A 20,434-nucleotide genomic window follows, 5' to 3' on the forward strand; every position below is an offset into this window, starting at 1 on the left:
ACTGTACTTAAGTACAGTAACAAAGTACTTGTACTTCGTTACTTCCCACCACTGCATTTCAAACAATGTAATAAAGATATTGTAGACAAAACAATAAAACATTAAAAATTAAGAATATTCACAAGTCTCAAACTGTGAGAACTGTTGAGCTTAATGTCTTTTGAAACCAAATCTAAGTCAAGCCCAAAGTTACTCTATATGCAACTTAAGTTTGACTCAAGTTTGAGTTTCAAACTCGAGAACCCAACCCAGGCCCCAGTACGACACATCTAATGAATTGAACAAATGAACTGACTTCTGAAGATATGTTTGACTGTATGTAATCCTAAGTTTTGTGATTCCATGATGAAAATTAACATAAGACGTTGTGCTGTGTCTGTTACAGGTGGGTGACCAAATTCTGGAAGTGAATGGTCAGAGCTTTGTCACCATCTCCCATGATGAGGCAGTTAACATCCTCAAGTCAGGGCGCCACCTACTGATGAGGTTGAGGGATGTGGGCCGTCTGCCTCATGCACGTACAATTGTGGATGAGACCAAATGGGTCTGTGGTCAGGTCATTGCTGAGACCAATGCAACGGCTGCCCTAAATTCTGTCTCACATCCTAGTGACGGTGCTGTTGTTCATCCAAGCATCAGTGCCAGTGGCAACAATACAAGGTAAGTACACTAAGCTAGGCTAAACAATCTTACACTGGATCCACAAGGGGAATTAGACAATCAAGACATTTAACCATTTACTACCTGAATTTATTTAAAGTAATATGTGTTTTTGTTTTCAATCAAATACATATTTAAATAGAGATCGTTGATTTAGATAGTATATACAATACATATAAACGTACATATTTAGTATGCTCATGTGTGAAATTAGGCATATTCTGATATACATTGATTACTGGATGACAACAAAGTGCTTTCAATGAGATAATGACTATGATATGTGGAATATGCATCAACCTGCATTAGGCTGGATTAAGGCCAGAAGTGGTTTAAAGCAAATTTCCAGCAATTGTCTAAAAATTGTTAAACTGAGTCCTGAAATGTGTTCATTGGATTCTGTATGTGAACCATTACATATAGGACCAAATGTTGCTGACTTTGTTTGGTTGTTTCACTAGTGTATAAATATTGTTAAAGACCTTAACCGCATTGCCTGGACAATGTGTTTTTTATTTGTGACAAAAATTGGTGCGAGTACTCAAAAGGTGAGAATCAATATTTCTCTGCTTTTATTAAATTATAATTATTAAAATATAATTCAAAGCTCCTTGCCAGCTGGAGGTAGTGCTGATGCAGGGCAGCCTCGCCTCTGATTGGCTGCCTCAGGGCAGCTATGACTATGAATGACTGACTATAGTATGAAGCGCTTTGGAGTCCTCTGGTTTTGATAAAACGCTACATAGTACAGGTTATTTACCATTTTAGCATATCATCCATAAGAACATCGCCTGCCAGTTATGACCTTGCCCTTGTTGATTAAAAACAGTTCTGACCCTTTGTTGCATTTACAGTACTTTATTGACCTTTGAAGGCTGTTGTTATATCAACAAACCTCAAGTACCAATTTCTTTATTGAATTTGTTTTGGGAGGGTGGTTTGAGTTTGGTTTTGGATTTTTGTCACTTTTAGTGTCCCTTAGGTTTTTCTATTTAGTTTGCCCTGTTTTCCACTCCTGTTCTTCCTTAGTGATTCTTGTTATGTTTCTAGTTATTTTCTGTTTATCATGTTTCTTTAGTCCAAGTTATTCCTCAGTGATAGAATTATTTCCTGTCTCTACTGTATCACTTTCTCTTTCCCCACCCTCAGCCTGGCTCCTGCTCCAATTACTCACACCTGCAATCAATTAGCTCATCAACCCAGGTCTTTTGTCAAACTGACAAGCTACCCTGTATTTAAGCTCCTCATAGTCACTAGTTGCTGGTTCGTCTTGTTACTCCTCTCCTTGTCCCTTCTCCCTGGACCCCTCATGTTCTCTGCATGTTTCTTGGACTTTGTGTTTTGTAAATCTGGATTCTTAATTTTCTGTTAACCTTACCTACTTCTCCTGGTTGCTGGATTTGGGTTCACACTTCACAAATCATAACAACTTGTTGATTAAATTAAGTGAGAAAAACTAAAGCACATGTAGACTTTCACACATACTGTTCTCACCAACAGCAACATCCAGGGTACAGACAATATTATTGAGGACTCTTCTGATTACCAGTGTGTCTACCTTAAAAATAAACTGGACTGGACAGCTTTGCATTTTAGAGAAAGAGTAAAAGAAGACTACCTGCAAAGGAGACTGGGAGCTTTAGTAGTTACAATGCATTTAGTAGTTACTTTTAGTAGTTGCAATGTACAAAGAAGAACAATATTTTTTTCTGCAGCGCTGTTTATTTTTACTTAAATATACAAAAGCACCCTTTCTATACCTTTTACATCTGGTACTCTTCATAACTGTATAGTTTGTATTTTGTGTACAACATTTGCCTTGTCGTTTCAGGTGTGTACGTCTGCATGCTTTTCCATTTGTCTGCTGCTGATGCACTAATTTTCCAATTGAGGGACAATAAAAGGATTATTTTATTCTGTTAAAATCAACTACACAATTACGACCTTGCAGTTCTTCTGTGTACTATGAAGAAATAATAAGAACTAAGTGAATTGCTGTGCTTTGATCCTCTGTTGAAATCTGTCAAGGCAGATCTTCCTCTTTTATGCTGTGAAGTTGACACTGTTTTTCTCATGCATTACATGTATAATATTTGATATTTTGTCCCTCTTGCAGACCGTCATCTGCCAGAGCTACACCTGTATTTGGAAAGGTGAGAAAGTAACATTGCTGTTAATTCCTCATGCTACAAATTTATTTGAAACTAACTGAAGATGGATGCAGATTTTAAACTTAAGCCAGATTAGGGCCGTTGTAAAATGTATCGTTTTTAATTAGTGGCAGTTTGCCAAAATACAGCCAATTATATCAAGGCAGCTTTTGAAAGAGTGATTCGTCCACTTGTTACATAATGCTTGGGTTGGGTTAGGGTAACAGATATCTGTATCGGCCGATACCGACACTGATCCAATACAGAAAAACATTACTGAATTGATTCAAAACATTTTCTGTTTTCTGATTTGTTTTTTAAACACAGACATAAATGGACTGAATTACAAATTGATTTGATAACTCTGCACCGGTACAGCACACTTAAATACAAATATAATTTTGTATCTTATAAAATTATATTTTATAATTTATAATTGATAATGGTAGAGAGTTTTACAGCAATGTCTTCTGGGTCGTCGGTAGCGGCTCAGGGCTTTCCCTTATTTACACAAAGAAGGGAAAACCTTCTTTGTGCAAAGCAAACCCTTTGTACAAAGCCTTTGTATAAAGCCACCCAGCCAGAGTGTAGAGTCCCGACATCCATTGAGGCTTCGGCAGTAGCAGAGATGTTGGCGTAGTTATGCAAATCAAGGTTTACACTGTTTATGTTGGATGACTTATGATCTTTTCTCTTATTTTCCAATCTGTGCATGATTGTATTAAAGACCAAGATGCCAAACTAAACGGGGATGTTTAAGTTGTGGATTTAAGTATAGTTTTTAGCGGAGCTTGAGAACAGAAGTCTTACAAGGATGCCATCTTGGCTCACCCTGTCCCCCCTCACTTTGTTGTAAAATAGCCTTTACCGGCCAATTTCTTCCAGAATTACCTCACTGTCAGTTAATTTTATCTTTTGTAATTTTTGTAACAGTTTCCACATCCGCCACTGCACTCAGGCAAGACCCTTGCCTCCTCTTAATGCACTAACAGAGTTTTCGGGTCTGTAACAGCTTATTTTGAATGCCATTAAGTTGTCTTTCAGAAGCCTTTTTGCCTACAGAGGGAGGTGAGACTGTTAGCATTTAACAGTTCCCTGCCGCTAACAGCTGTGTGATTTGGGTTTTCCAGCTGGTATCCAGCAGTTTCAGGCGACTTGTCACCAGTTTTCCATGTAGGTCCAGAGAAGAATGATTCTGATTGTCAGCTGCAGTACCATGTCGCAGAAGTCACTGTTGATTCTTGACCATAAAAACGACAGCTCTTCTGTTTCCACAGTGCTTCAGAGCAGACATTTAACCAATGTTGTTTAACTTTTATTATCCAGTGAGCTGAAGTGGTCTTCAATTAACCAATCACACATGAGTTCTGGCTTTGTAAAATCTGATTTCATTAAAAGCAAAGTCTCTTCAAAGATTGGTTCTCACTTCACCACTCTCACACATCTTTGGCACTTTTATGAATTATTTTTATATTTATATTTAATCTATCTAACTTATTTGTAATCACAAGGCAGGGTTACTGTAGTACATTTTTACCAGTCAAGCAACCATGCATCTTTCGCTCCTTTGGTGCTTTGGATTTTTCTTACTGAAAAACAATCTTTTCTCTCAGTCGGCAGGGTACAGAGGGGTTAGCCCACCTGGTGCTCAGGTGTCTCTGGAGCAACAGGCCTACATGCTGCTGACAGAACAGGAGAGGCAGACCATGGCCTACTACCTGCAGGAGTATCAGCAAGGACACATCAATGTGGAGCCATTGACCATGGCTCTTTCTGAGCTTTTCAACACCCATGCAAAGGTAAAGGAGTGTGAGGAAGACCTGACCTGATTGCAATCACAAGCCACGCTCTCTTTCAATATGCTCTTATTTTATTTTCTGCTTTCATTTCTTATCCAACCCACAGTTGTCCTTGTTGTCTGAGGTCAGGAGTTTAGTGGCTCCTCAGGATCTGGAGGTGTACGACAGCCTGGTGTTGCACCATCAAAGGGAGGCTCATCAGGCCTGGCAAGGAGGTCTCAGAGTGCTACATCCATCAGGCCATTCCAGCCATCCAGCTCTTGTGATACATGATGCAGGACAGATCAGCCATCCAGTGGTAACCGCCCTCTCTGTAATACCTGACGATGTGAAATCCACCTTTAGTGTTTTGATGCCATTCTTGTGTTTTTGACTGCATTCGCCTTAGTAGTCAGAATGAAGTCTGTTAGTTGATAATGCAAGAAAGTTTCTGAAATAGAAATTAAAAGCAAGATTTTTCATCATTTTTGCTGAATGTTTTCATTGCTTTGTTAAACATGTTAAATAAATGATCCATTTCAGGTCTTAAAATGAAATGAACATATTGTACCCAGATCAGAAACCATTCAAATCACTTCATTTGATTCATAGAACAACTTTTCACAACAAATATGATATACACCCATTGACAACATTGTTATTGTCCTTTATTAACCAAAAAGTCCACACTGGTCACTAAAATAACTTTAATCTAACAAGACTAATAAATGATTAAAAAAAATGAAAATCAAACAATGAAAATTCAACATTGATTTTAAAATGTGGTTCAACCTATAATTTAATATTTTGTTGCTCAACCTTTTAAGGCAACCAATCAAATTCTGTCAGAGAGATTTCTTCACCTGTCTACAGGTGTTCTGGTCCACTCCTCATGCACAAACTGCTCCAGGTGTCTCCAGTTGAAGGGTGCCTTCTCCAGATGTTTCAGCTCCTTCCACAGATGTTCAACAGGATTTAGATCAGGACTGATGGCAGGCCTGTTTAGAATAGTCCAATGTTTTTCTCTTAGCCATTCTTTGGTGTTTTTAGTTGTGTTCTGGGTCGAGACCCATGACCTGCAACTGATACCAAGCTTTCTGACTCTAGGCAGCACATTTTTCTGCAGAATGCCTTGATAGTCTTGAGATTTCATCGCCTGCTGCACACATTCAAGGCACCCTGTGTCTGATGCAGCAAATCCTCCTAGAGCATAACTGAGCCTCCTCCATGCTTCACAGTGGGGACAGTGTTCTTTTCTTGCATGTGAACATAGAGCTGATGTGCCTTGTCAAAAAGCTTCAGTTGTGTCGCAACTGTCCAAAGGACCATCTCCCAAAATGCTTTGTATCTTGTCACTATGCATTGTGGTAAATTCCAATCGCAATTTTTATGCCTTATTTTCCCTTTTGATTGTCTTCCACTTTGGATTAGTCTCTCGTTTTCGTTTTAAACTCGTGAGACAATTAGTTACTGTCATACAACAAGATTATCTTAAATGCAGCAACGAATGTACAACAAAATGACTCAAATAATAATAAATGCTTTGTAATGGCCTACTTAAAGTCTAGACCACATCCTAACTAAAATAGGGTAGTATAACCTGAAAATAGAAGAGCAGAAAAAGATGTCTGTAAACCTCAACAATCTGAGCAACTTTTCTAAAAGGACTGGTTTAGGTTAGTCCTGTTAAATTTTCAGAAAACTTTGCATTGGTTGTTGTAAAGAAAAGGTCAGGTCACCAAGCTATTTTTCTTTATCTATTTATGAGGTTTTTGTTTTAACATCCCTCACCACAGATCCCAGTCAGAGAAGAGTGATGAAATAAAATAACTTTTATTTCATACAATGGAGTGAAAACAATTGTCGCTGTCCCCTTATGTCCAGTTATTGATGCCTTTGTATTATCATTTAAGATAGTTTGTCCACTTTTCTGAGAAAAGCACTGAGAAAAAATCCTTATACTCTCTGTGTGTGTGCATGTGTGTGTAGGTGTCTCAGAAGTTGTTCCTCACCAGACTGGGACTGCAGCAAATAACCCTGAGTGTCAGAAATGCTGTCACACACACACTGCCTGTGTGTTACTCTGACCTCTTATACATATTTTTCATCTTACTAAAGCTATCCAGAACTTCGTTTTTGAAGGACCTTTTTTCTTCCCTAACAATATATTAATGAAAATCTGATGAAGTCAGATTTTCATTAATAGAGGAGACTGAGACTTAATGTTGCTAATCTGTTTGGTTTAAACAGTTTTTGACACATTCCCACAGCACTGTGATTTAGTTTTTGTTGAATAACTAAAACGATTTTGTGATGCCAATTGTTGATCTGAGCTGAATTGACCTCAGTTAAAAATATAGCAAGTTCAAAATTACCATTGTAATGTTATTAAAAGGAAATTACATGATTGTCAACTTTAACAGGTAAATAACTTGGCTACAAGTGACATTGAAATCACATTTTTCTGTTGTTCCCTCAGTTTCCCTCAACAAAGTGCAGCTTTCTGGGTCATAGCAGAGACTACAGCACATTGTATTGATGATCACTTTTAGTCCACATCAATCCACAGAGACCTCATTCTGCTTGGTCACATTATAGTTATGACTTTCTTCCTTTAGCACCAGAGCCTGTTGAACTCTCTCACATTAACCCTTTGAAGGATTTCAGATTTGTAGCTTGATTAACAGAAAATAGCACCATAAGGTACAAATTAAAATTTGAATCTATTAAGTCTACAGGTGGAGGCTCTACGCAGTCTGCCAGATAGGTAGAGTGAGCAGATTTTTTTTTTGTTTTGTTTATTCACTGAAGAAAATGAGTGTATTCTTATATTACTAAAACACCATATAAATGCCCTTTGTATGAAAAAAAGATCAGCGCCTGAGGTCCATTTTTGAAAACTGCTGCAATGAATCATTAAGACATAAAGCTTTAAATTATTCAACGGTTTGTTCAAGGACTCATTCTGCCGTCCTGTTGTCCAAGGCTCATCCATCTGGCTTCAGCAATCTAAACTAGACCATATGCCTTTCACATTTACACTTGCATTAAAACTGTGATTTTTTTCTTTCAGGCTGAAGCTTCCACTGGCAACTGGATAGAAAAAGAACAAGAAAAGAACAGGAATGCCTTCCGAAACATTTCACTGGTATGGGACTCTTTTCTTTACTTGCATAACGCCAGGTCTAATTTTGATTGTGAACATATGTGGCACCTTCCATCATATTCCAAACACACCATCAGACTAGAGCATCAACATACCAGTAAACCATGTGCCTTACATATTTATTATTCTGATTAATTTAAATCTATTAAGTCTGCAGGTGGGGGCTCTATGCAGACTCCCAGACAGTTAGTTCATAGAGCAAGTTGAGGATGTAAATGAGATCAAACAGTACCCTCAGCAAGGACAGACCAAACGGACTGCAGGGAGGAATTATCAGTCCTCCCTCTAACCTTCATTGGCATTTGTACCAGATGATTAATTTAAGTTTACATTCCAGTTCAACAAAGAGATTACCTACCACAAACCTGATTGTTCTCTTCCAATATGGCCTGATAGAATAAAAACATAAATTTCTGGTCAACCCCAGAGATCTAATTTTCTTTTGTGATTTATAAAGTATTTTTGAATCCTCAGTATAGGTTAAAAATACAGTTTATGCTGTAGGTGGGAGCACAACATATGAAATGTCGCATCTGAACAGATCATCTCAGTGAACACCCAGTTATCTATTAAAACTGACCTGACTGGTTTTCTCTTCATGAATTAAAAGTGGGGAGTTGTCACCTCTTGAATTGAGGGTCAATCTGCATCTCTTCAGTTTTCCTAGAATTGGTGGTCATCTCACCACTGAACAAAAAACTGAACTTCATAAAATACGATGAGGGGTTTGTGTTTTTATACAGCAATATGAGAATAATAGTTCTAGAAAATTAAAAATTTTGATTTGTGTAGGTAATGAAGAGGACATGTGAACCAAGTTCTTTCCTAAATGATTCTTTCCACTTCTCAGGTTTAAGAGTATGGGTGCTGCCCTTAGCAACCTTCTACTGTTTCAAGGTTTCAAGAACAAATCATTAAAACAATACTCTTAAAGAGAGGCTATTATTCAATTTTGTTGTTTTTGTTTTATATCATGTTATTATGTTATAATGTTATAACATTATAACTCATAATATATGAGTTATAATGTTATAACATTATAACTCATAATATATGAGTTATAATATATTCTCATCAAAATTTAATTCAGTTGAATTCCAAAATACTTTATTGATCCCAAAGAAAAAATTAATGTTGCTGTAACTGAAATCAATTCAAGATTCTTCAAAGAGTTATTGTAGAAAGTGATGACTGGGCAGGAAGGAGCTCCTGTTGCAGTCTATGCCATAGCAAATTTGAAGAAGCCTCCGACTGAAGACACTTGTTTTCCTTGGAGAGTCTAGTTCTCAGGGTTGTCTATAATTTTCTTGACTTTGTGTATAATCCTTTTTTGCATCATTATCTCAATAAATAAAACATACCCAAAGTGTTGCTTTGACTCATGCATGCATGTTTGAGAAGTCCTTGAATCTCCCATTCAGCTTGCCTAAACTCAACTACTCTTACAATGTGCTGCTTATTTACCCAAAGTCTCTCTATGGAGCTGGAATCTTCAGCCAAACTCCTTTCCCTTTCAGTTACTTCAGACTAGCAGCAGCAGTAATTGACAAAGACCTGGTGTCCACCTGGTCATGTTCTTCATAAACCTCTAGGCTAGTGATTGAATTTCATATTGACTACAAAGTTTTGCTTTTCACACCTATTCTCAGGCGTACTTTTAATTTGCACAAAAACACACCTTCCTGTTCTCTCATGTCTTCAGCTTCAGTTCCTCTTAATGCCCTTGTGCACCATTTGGTTAAGCTAGAGCTTAAGAACACTCTGACCAATTCAATTCTTAGTTTCTCATCCACTTTTTAGGGATTTTGTTTGGTTTTACTAGGTGACATTTACTGTCTTGAAAAGCACTCAATGTCTCTCAACGAGAGACATGTTAATGACTGTAATCTCCTTGTTGTAGGATATACATATGGATATGTATTTAGTGATTTCATTAATTTTGTCATTTTAACTGAAACATCTGAGAGCCTTCCCTGTAGAATTACAAGCACTTCTATCATTAAAGAACAAAAGGGGATTTTCAAATTTCCCTCTTCATGTCACTCTTGATTTTCACTGACAGGATGAGGCGAGGTCTTCTCCTCCACTTTTCAGGGCTGCACCTGTCCAGGCCCAGAATATTCAAACCAGAGACAAAGAGCTCAGTCAGCAGCCCTCAGCCCGGCTCCTCCAGCCCAGTTCCAGTGTACCTCTTCCTGGTCCCACTCGGCTGCTTCAAGAATGCTTCCACAAGTCACTAAAATCCTTGCCTACCTCCCAGCAGCCCTTCTCAACATCTCCCCAGCATACCTGTGCTGCTACAAAATATCATACATCTCTCAATACACTCCAACATACCTGCCAGAGCACCCCTCACCTCTCTGGCTCAGAGCAATACACACATTCACACTTCACTCAGCATGCTGGCCACTTCAACCGGCTCACGTCAGGACACCAAACATGTCCGGGCTTCCTGCACCATCGGGACTCCTCCATATTTGTTCAACCAGAGGCAGCAGTCAAACTTTCTTCTCGGTCAAGCTCATATGAAAAGTCATCTGTTTTTTCAAAGTCTGCCTCCTCCTCTAAAGAAGCATCTCCAATGCCATCACCTCATCCTTCACCGCGTCCTTCGCCGTGTCCTTCCCCATGCCCCTCTCACATGATACCTGCCTCTCTATCATGTAGTCCAGACCGGCCATGCTCACCTGCCCTCACCCACAAAATCATCGTTCCAGACATGAACCGGCTGTCTGCAGACTCCAGACAACAGCAAAGAGGTATGTCACCAGTGTTAGAGTGAGTACATTTGCTCAACTCAATTCAGTCTATTTATATAATAGCAGGTACCAATAAATGTTGTTTTAAACAAGTAAATAACCAAATCAAGCAATGCATAAATATAGATTTAAATTTGATCAAAAACATCCTGGTTCTATCATAGTTATAACATAATGTTGTCAAATTTTGCATTATTTAGCAGTCAGTCTTTAATGGTAAATAGTCATCTATCTAGTGAATCTTAGCTAATTGTATTAAGTGGTTAATTTTGCAGCTGTCCCTCATAAAGAGTACGCATGTTGTTGTGCTTCCAGCAGTGAAGGACTGAAGGACTAAATACTAGCTGGTATGATAAACGGATTTGACAATGTTGCATTAACTCTAGTCCCAGCAGCAGGAGGAGTTTTAAGAAGGAAACTGTGATGTCTTGGAAGGGCCTGCAACTGCTGTAATTTTGGAATGAAAAAAAAAATTATATATATGTTGTTTCACAGATTCAGTACCTATACTGAATGAATAAAACTGATCCTGCTTTGTTCAGTTTCTACAGAAGAAACCTTGAAACTATGCAGATTCCCCAAGATTTCTTTGGCTGCCACTCCACCAGTGGGCAAGGATAACAGCTGATGCTCATTCCAGAGCTGAGAGACACAGCTTTACCGAGTCATGTCAGCTGAATGCTGCTGAAACCAGAAGACTCCCCAACTTTCCAAAGTTGAGCTATGTTAGACATGCACAGCTACTGCTAAATGCTCCATTTGTTCATAGGCCCTGAGCTGAGAAGGAGATTCTCAGCACAGCTGTGATTACTGCCAGCCTCTAACAGGAAACAAGCCCCTAATCAAGTGCTCCAGCTGTTCTAGTAGTGCAGGTGAAACCGCAACCCTCTGATGCCGTTTACCATTGTTGAAACCCCCAGGCTTGCCTGATCACAACCCCTCTGTAAGCTGGTACCAAACCAGAGCTAAGAATATGCCTGCACAGATCCCCAACCACTGCTGCAACCCGTTCTACTGCAGAGCTAAACCACCCACCTTCTCACAGCACCTAAGCACTCCTGACATAGAGGTCACCAGTTTAATCCTTCAAGTGTAACTATCCACCCTCTGAAAGCATAGCCCTGCCCCTGGCAGATTTTGCTAAAGTGGGCAGAGACAACAGACATGGCCTACTGTGTGATGAGCAGAGGGGGTGAATGGGACTGTGATCAGGACAGAACAAGCACTGTTGTCAACTTATCCACATTGTGGCTATATTTAGCGATTTTCCGGACTCCTTTAGTGACAATTTTCAAAACAGCTAGTGATAAAGCCACTCTTTTTCTGTGTTGTTGGAGAAAACACTCTACAGACTGCAGAGTGCTTTCTCCTCTTTGTCCTAAGCAAGCAGTGAGAGTGGCCACTAGCTGCCATTAGCTTCTCCTGCTCCCTCGGCTTTCCAGCCAGTCTCACACAGTCATCTGTTTAACACCATACCTTCACCAATATTCACTCCACTCCGTGTCCACATTGTTTTGTAAAGCTGAGTAATGCCATCAATCAGTGTTCGCCAGTCACCATGGCAACACTTGCTACTCCAACTCCTGACTCACCATCAGGCAGGTGGAGGGTAAAAAGAGATGGAAAGAGAGGGAATGTTGTGCTTTTATGCCCACAGTGATGAAGCTGTACCAAGCTGTGCTGCTGCAACCAATGGGAAAATTCATCTACCTAAGAACCATTTGACCATAGACTTTTTGACTGTGAGACAGTTTTAGGTAAAATAATACCAAACTGAAAGAATTGCACAAAAAGGTTGAATCTGCACAGAAACATAATGACAGAACTCCAAATGACATATTCAGACAGTTTATCAGCAAAAACAAGTTGATTTGAGGGTGAGATTCACTCTAAGTTCCTCTCGCCATCTGAACTCTGTTCACAGTATGGTACCTAGGCAGTAATAATGGCTTAGGATTGTCATGATTGATGATGGTTGATGAGTGGAGGACCCAAAAGCAGAACACATGATAAGTGGAGTTGATGATGAAGTATTTAGTGAAAAAATTATGAAAAATAAACTTACAAAATATTTCACAGAAAGCCAGGACTAAATGCAAAACATAATCCAAGGAAGCAGAAACTGAAAACCTTAAGGACACACAATGATTACAGAGAATAAACGGAGAAGAAACAATGGAGACCATAAAGGAATGACTGAAGGAGAGGAACTTAAGTACTGGGAGGGTGACTGCTGAGACAAAGGAACCAGACTGATTTGTAAACTGACTCCAGGTGTGAGGAGAGAGAGCAGAAAGGCAGACAGAGGACACTGGGAGCGAGAGAGACACAGTGGGCAATGAAGAGTACAGAGGGGAACAGAAATAAATCTGATACTAAAGAATAGCTAGACTGAAGAAAATAACAGAACTAGAGTAACTAACGAAGAATAACTATAAACAGTAAATAAACAACTGGAAGAACTGAAGTTAAGTAAAACAGAAACATGACAGATCTAATAAAAAGAAAAAGCTACCACAGAACAATGATGAAACTAGAATACCAACAAAAGAACTAGACCAAAGTGAAACAAATCACAGCTGATCTAAATTAAAGAGGAACTAAGAAACACGGAAGCAAACAAAACCCAAAACCAAAGATAAACAACTCCAGATCCTGACAAGGATGATCAGTTTAAATGTCTGTATTATGTTTCATAAGAGTGTGAATCCATTAAGTGTATTTTTGATTACATAACTTTTTATTCCATTTTACTTAAATGTTCCTTCAAGCTAAGGTACAGGTAACTTTAGATGCTAAAGTCATTTTAGGGCTCCCACATTCTAAAACATAGCTTTTCTACCAGCATAGTCCACCACAGTGGATCCATGATGTTCATAAACATTTCATTTTATTTACAATGTTTCAGACTTAAATTAGATTGTATAAACAGCAAAACACTTGATTTTTGTGGACCACTTAAGACGTTATTTTGAGTGGCAACACGCCCCCAACCTGCCATTTTACTACTCCGACTATTTAAATGATCAATGTGGGATGAACAGATTGAGAATAAATTTTCATAAAGGGTTAATGATTTATATTTCAGTCAAAATTTTAATAAAACACTTCCTTGCAAAATGTTTCTGGTATTGCTGTATAACAAAAAGCATATTTTGGTGTAAATTAACCTGAATTAGACAAACTAATTAATACATGGCAATTTCTTCATTTAATCAATCTGGATTCTCAATATTATCAATTCATACTGAATTACATAATTGCATCATTTTAATGGTACTATTTTGACAGTTTATACTTCTAGTAGTTTTAGTTTAATCATTTTATCTTTTTCTCAGTAGTTTTAGTTGTGTGTGTAACTAGCTCATTGAGTTGGCTGAATAAAATGTTTTAACTCTGAAGTTTAATTCATTTTGCTAATAAACTCTTGTATATTTGAGAGAAGTCGTCTGTGTTTATTCCATGTTCAGATAACGCCGGTTCTGGACTTTTGCCTTCCTTTATTATCCTAAAAACTAAGCATAAAATCTAGGAGTAAAAACAGAATGAGAACATTAAGTTCTCATTGTGGAGATAACATGATTAGAAAAAGTGGTCAGTTCCCTGCAGTCTGAATCTATACGGTCATAACTTCAAACTTATCACAAGAAAAGCAAAGCCACTCTAACAAATTATTAGCTCATCAGAAAGGAAAATATATTTCAATAACATCCTAATTATAACTTCAGAAAAAAATTTTCTGATATCAGGTAAAATTGAATGAGAAAAGCTTGTTTACGTCTCTATTCTAATTCACCCTAAAGCTTTCAGGTTATATTATCCATTGTGATCATTCAGGTTCTTCAACATCTAACTCATACATTCAGTTCTATAGACCTTGCTTTGTGCAGTGGTAATCAGTCATGTTGTAGCTGATTGGGGATATCTCTAAACTGCTTCACAGAGTCAAGAACATGAAGTTGGCCAAAATCTTGTCATACCATGTTCAACCATGTTCAAAGAGTTTCTTTCCATAACTGTAAAACTACAACCATCAGTTGCAAACTACACCTGACAGGATGCAGTCCGGCAAGTATCAGCCTCCTGGCAAATATCAAGTCTAAACTAGTTCATTAGATTTACCAGGGAGATAATTATGATACATCTAGAGAACAGATCTCCCTGCTCTAGAGTCCAGTGACAGCATAAGTTACACTTTTGCATTCAGCACTTAATTTAATGTGACATAAGAGGATGGATTTAGCTGCTTGGCCATGGAAACCTATTCCATGAAAACCTCTGCACCTTTTTCTTGAGCTAATCTAAAGGCCACATGAAGCTTTATTATGTGCATCTAGTGAATCTGCAAGTTGGAGACTTCTGCTTAATATGTTCCTCACTACATATTACACTTACAGAGCTCACTCCGCTCTGTAAGCGGAGTGAGAAGGCATACAAATTTGTTACTGAGTTACTGTCATTCCCAGTCACTTCCATTTTCTTATAATTAACAAATGTATGTGGAATATTTAGATGCAAGGAAATTTCATGTATTGGGCCTCCAGCAATGAAAGACTGAACTACAAAGAGGACAGACACTCAGATAAAAACACTGAAATCCCCCAGTCCATTACATGAAACCATTTGCAGTTTCTAAAAAGAAGGATGTCACAGCAATCATAACCATATAACTTGGTAAAAAAAAAAAAAACTCTGAACCACATCAAGTTTTGTTTTGTTTTTTTTCCACAGACCCCACAGACTGCACCAGTAAGGACACTCACCTGAAACCCTGTTGGTGAAAGAAAGACTGCCTATTCAAAGAGACCTTGCATCCAAAATTGATGCCTGCAGCTTACTAAAATGCCACATGGGAGTCAGGTTTTGACTACAAATAGCCAAATTGTTCAGTCTCAGTATTCATAAATACCTGTCTGATAAGGCAATAGATTAATGCATAAGTTCATCACTGGCGTTATCTGAACAGCAAGATGCTACACAGGTATATGAAATGATATACAAACAACCTCTCTCAAATATACAAGTGTCATTAACCAAACAAATTAAACTTTACAATTAAAACATTTTAATTAACAAACTCGATCAAAATAAAGTAACTTAAGGTACAACAGTAAAAATATCAAAATAGAACCAATAAAATAATGCAATGATGTTACAGCTTACAATTCATATGAATTTTAAGTATTGAAAAAACAGATGAGGAATTTACAGAGTGTTAAATAATTTAATTATAATTATATTAATTTTTATAATAATTTTAACTGTTAAACATGTATGGTTAAAGGCACATGTTAATCAATACTTAAATTGATTATTCTGAGCTATTATTTATTTTGAGGATCCCACTATTTAAGTTTGATATAATTTAATTTTGTTGTTTCTGCACAGAGCACAACCTACTGTGAATAGAGTTCCAGTAGACAATATGAGTGTAGCTATTTGGCCGGCTATGTCCGTGTTGGGAACTGAGTTAGTAGCTCAGCTAACAGTTTGCAGGGTTGTCAGTTGGAACATGTTAGCTAAAACGGGGGCACATTAGCTCTGGTCAGCATGGCATTAGTGCTTGGCCAGGGGTTTGTTTTGTCTTAGAGGCTGGTGGTGAAAAGAGCTATGGTCCTAGAAACAAACAGAATGTTTTGTAACAGTTATGCGTGGTTAGCATAAGCCACCTTGGAAATATGGGACATCAAACCTCTGGTTTGCCCAGCATCAGTGGCACATGAGTGGCCAAACTCCATCTAACAGTGAAGATGAAGAGGCTGGCAGCCAGCGTTGATTACCAATGGCAATACTGGGGAACCTGTAATTACAAGGTTTCTTCTGCAGAATTCTACATAAACCAAAAGTGCTGCAAAGAGAACGATCGTTGTCTTAGTCCTGTGTTTTAATCTCCCCATGATCAAAGTTTCTTTCATGAAACTTCTCTTCTTTTCGTTGAATAGGTTAATAAAGTTTATTGTTTTTCAAGCCTCCTGTATTCATGGCTAACGGTTCAACACAGCAGTCTGCATGCATTGATGCTGGATGTTCTTCACTTGTTGGAATGGAAGTCATTGAAAGACTTATTGATTTACATGGTTGAGCCAATACCATTTTTGGTATTATGAGTGTGTAAAACATGTGGCCCAAGCATAGAACCTGTGGTACTCAATACACATTCTGTGTATTCTGTGTATTCTGTGGCCACACTGTTAAATAACAGTTAAAGTTAAATAACCACTGCTTCAATCAGTTGCATTTAGAAAGGGATTGACTTTAAAAATTGGCTAAATTAAACTGCCAAATTGTCAAACCATGAAATGATTTGCTAGTTTAAAGTTTATGGTTTAGATAATAGAAATGAGACTGAAAAGAAAAACCGTGGTGCATAACAATCCAGTGAAAAGTATATTGGTCATGTGGTTTTTTCACAGGAAAAACCACATGACCAATATACTTAAAATGCAGTGTTGACCTTCATGAGAGCCAAGGTTTCAATAAAGCAGTTTTATTTGATTTCTAAATTAGACATGTACTTGTTCTGTTATTGATGTGACAGAGTTGATAGAAAAAGCTACAGCTTGAACATGCTCACTGAAAAGACCAAACCTTATTTGAACATCTGTAGACATTGACATTTTTTGATAATACAAGTTCATAAAAGGTGTATTATCCTGATCCTCCCTCTTCCAGGTGCCCTGTCTCAGTTGTCAGACAGTGGTCAGACTCTGAGTGAAGACAGCGGTGTAGATATAGGAGAGACCAGCGGTCTTACTAAGGATGGCAGCCCAAGACCAACCAAAAATAAGCAGAGCCATCTGGAACTGCAAGGGGCCCACATGCCTCCTACAGGAGCCACAAGACAAGTAAGGCTGTCATCAATCAAGTGTATTTATATAGCACATATCAGCAAAAAGGCAGTTAATAGTGCTTCACATCATTAAAACACAAAAAATACAAAGTTATAGAGCACAGTCAACAATTGTCAAGTGGCTTCATTACACATCAAAATGTTGATTGTTTCATTTATAATGTTTCAAAAGCAACTCTAAACAGGTGGGTTTTTAGTCTTGATTTAAAATAACTCAGTGTTTCAGTTGCTTTACAAATTTCCAGAAGTTTGTTCCCAATTTGTGGAGCGAGAAGCTGAATGCTACTTCTCCATGTTTGGTTCTGGTTCTGGAAATGCAGAGCAGAACTGAGGTAGAAGAGTAGATTTACTTAAATGTTTCTGCTGTGTTGATTGTGAAAGAATGTTTTGGGATAGTAGCTGTTTGGCTAAGTGAGTCAATGGATAAAGTACTTTCAAAGAGAACAAATGACACAGCCGCAAGGACAATGTCTGGCACCCAATCTTAGACCTCAGAAATGATTGGACAGTGCTCTGGGGAATCGGGGTCAGGTGGTGTTGTTTTTGGTACACTAAGATAAGAAGTAATTTTATCCAAGAAACATGCTTTTTGGGAGCTCAGGAGAGAAGTACCCAGCAAAACGTGACAATCCAATTTCTCAGTAAAGTTAAGAATCATCACTTCAGGTTACAAAATTTCTGATGAGCTGTCCTGGCCTTGATAAGATGATGCCTTTGATAAAGAGTCTTGGTTCCCAGTAGGCGCTGAAGGATTGTTGGGAGGTGTGGAGCTGTACTGGCCTTGATGATGTTCCTAATCCTCAAAGCGTTTCTGTTTTCATGGACCCAGGCTCAACATTAAAATCCAATTTTACTTTTCTCCCCTGGACCACCATTTTTATTTACTCAGCATCAAACACATTAATACACTTTAAGTCTTCATGAACAAAGTCACAAAGATAAAATGCTATGCTGAATTATATAATGGCAATATGTCATAATGATCACATATCTCTGCCTGTGGACAGTTCAAACAAATCTGACATATTCAAAGTAGGACAAACTGCCTCCACTCATTTGAACACACTATTGGGACCAGATTTTAAATTTCATCAATAAACATCAGTAGGCAAATGATGTACCACAGAGCATCTCCTACTTACCTGTCTTCACCTTGTTTCCCAGCAGACAAGCTCACCTATTTCAGCACTCAACACTGCCCTAGTCAGAGTGGTGAAAAATTCCAACACGTTGGGAATTGCTATAGAGGGAGGAGCGAATACAAGGCAACCTTTGCCACGCATTGTGACCATTCAGGTAAGATGGCAAAAATAATTGGTACTGATTAAGAGTTCAAGCCATGATTTTATCTAGCATGTTTTGGTTTAATAAGAGACAAACAAAGTTGGGACAATTTAACAGTACAAAATAATCTCCGTCATCTCTCTGCTTCAGTAAGCTTTTCTATTATTAGCTGATATTTACACCATTCAGTGCAGTTTATTAATGCAAATCCATTTTGGACCAGGTGTATGATGGAGGATTAAGGTGAGGAGTGATAACATCCTATGTCTGAACACCTAGCGCTCCAATACGCTCCAGTCTTCAGTCTGGTTAGACTTTTTTTCTGTGACTGTGTGGACAACCTGTCTACTTTTTTTTGTATCAGTCTCTCTGATTGTCAGGTTACCAAGGTATTTTATTAAGTAGGACCAGGAAATCTAATCAGATGCCTGAATCATCTTTGCTGACTAGAAGCTACTAGCTACATAGCAAATAATTCTTTGCACAGTGATTCACATTTTTTACATGTTCTTACAGCAAATTTAAATGCTGTCATTTAAATTTGCTGTAACCGACAAACGCTGGAGACAGACCGTCTTCCACTGAACCCGTCCTGCTGAAACGGCACCAATCCAATTCAAGCTTCACAATGAATGTTTTAGTCTTCATTGTGAATTTTGAATTTTGAATGACTATTTTGAATAGTCATTCAAAATAGTCATTTTGAATGACTATTCAAAATGTCATTGAAAAGTGACATTTTGAATATCACTTTTCAATGTGATATTCAAAATGTCCATGAAGCTCTGACACATGATACTTGACTTCACTGTCTTCTGTGGCCTCATGGACATGATGGAATTGACTTCAGAATACAGACAGACACTAACTCATAAACCCAGCAAAATTAAAATGTAATCAACTGAATTGAGTAATCACTGGAAATGGGTTGAATCACATTCCAGGACTTTAGGCAGTTTTTTTTGTTTTGTTTTGTTTTGTTTTGAAGATTTTTTTTGGCACTGGCTGATAGTAGTCCAACAGGAAGGGGCAGAGAGAAGGGGGGAAAGACATACAGCAAGGGAAGTCACGGGAGTCACACTCGGGACAGTCGGATTGAGGTCTGTAGCCTACAGTGCGCCCGCACTGACCTCTGCACCACCCAACCACCCACTTTTGTCTTTTTTAAGTACTTTGTGACTACGTCACCTATTTCAAGAAAATATTGGCACTGTAACAGTCATCTACATGTCAGTGTGTCTTACTAATTTGTCCTTTCTTTCCTTTCCTCCACATTGACAGAAAGGAGGCTCAGCTCATAACTGTGGCCAGCTGAAGGTTGGTCAGGTCATCCTAGAAGTCAACGGAATTTCCCTGAGAGGACAGGAACACGAAGAGGCCGCCCGAATCATTGCTGAAGCTTTCAAGACCAAAGAGAAGGACCATATTGATTTCCTGGTGGCTGAGCTAGGGTTCTAGAAAAAAGACAGTCACTCAGTACACTTTAATCGAAAAAGAAATTGTTATGCACCATTGAGAACTCTCAATTAATGCTCTCTATTAAACATCCTCAATTCATTTCAGGGTTATAGATACCACAAAGATGTGTTGGATTTCTGCTAACTACTCTCTATAGAAATTTGTACAAGCTAATTAAAGAAAAGGATATTAGATTAATATTTCATAAATCATAACTTAGTTGAATGTTATTAGTTTAGTTTTATAACGGGAAATATTCTAAATGTGTATGTGTTCTGTTTATTATAAGTCAGTGAGAGGGAAAAATAATATTAAGGCAGAAAAAAAAA

The 20,434-nt window shown here is 38.1% G+C and overlaps 1 protein-coding gene across 2 annotated transcripts in view; it reads left to right on the forward strand.

The window, feature by feature from the left end:
* The window catches only part of LOC103141959 (whirlin-like), a 54,366-nt gene extending 34,162 nt beyond the window's left edge, over positions 1 to 20,204 (forward strand). The window contains exons 5-12 of one of the 2 annotated variants that reach the window (XM_016674164.1): positions 2,777 to 2,813; positions 4,424 to 4,609; positions 4,716 to 4,907; positions 7,662 to 7,736; positions 9,817 to 10,513; positions 17,186 to 17,358; positions 18,531 to 18,659; positions 19,929 to 20,204. In XM_016674164.1, coding sequence (XP_016529650.1) covers positions 2,777 to 2,813; positions 4,424 to 4,609; positions 4,716 to 4,907; positions 7,662 to 7,736; positions 9,817 to 10,513; positions 17,186 to 17,358; positions 18,531 to 18,659; positions 19,929 to 20,105 — 1,666 coding nt within the window. In that variant the 3' untranslated portion in view covers positions 20,106 to 20,204. Of the gene's footprint in view, positions 1 to 2,776; positions 2,814 to 4,423; positions 4,610 to 4,715; positions 4,908 to 7,661; positions 7,737 to 9,816; positions 10,514 to 17,185; positions 17,359 to 18,527; positions 18,660 to 19,928 lie in introns of both variants that reach the window. The other variant, XM_016674163.1, reaches the window with a different exon arrangement.
* Positions 20,205 to 20,434: the final 230 nt, after the last annotated feature.

This window comes from Poecilia formosa, unplaced genomic scaffold, assembly GCF_000485575.1.
Source record: "Poecilia formosa unplaced genomic scaffold, Poecilia_formosa-5.1.2 Scaffold91, whole genome shotgun sequence".
In the NCBI taxonomy this organism is placed as follows: Eukaryota; Metazoa; Chordata; class Actinopteri; order Cyprinodontiformes; family Poeciliidae; genus Poecilia; species Poecilia formosa.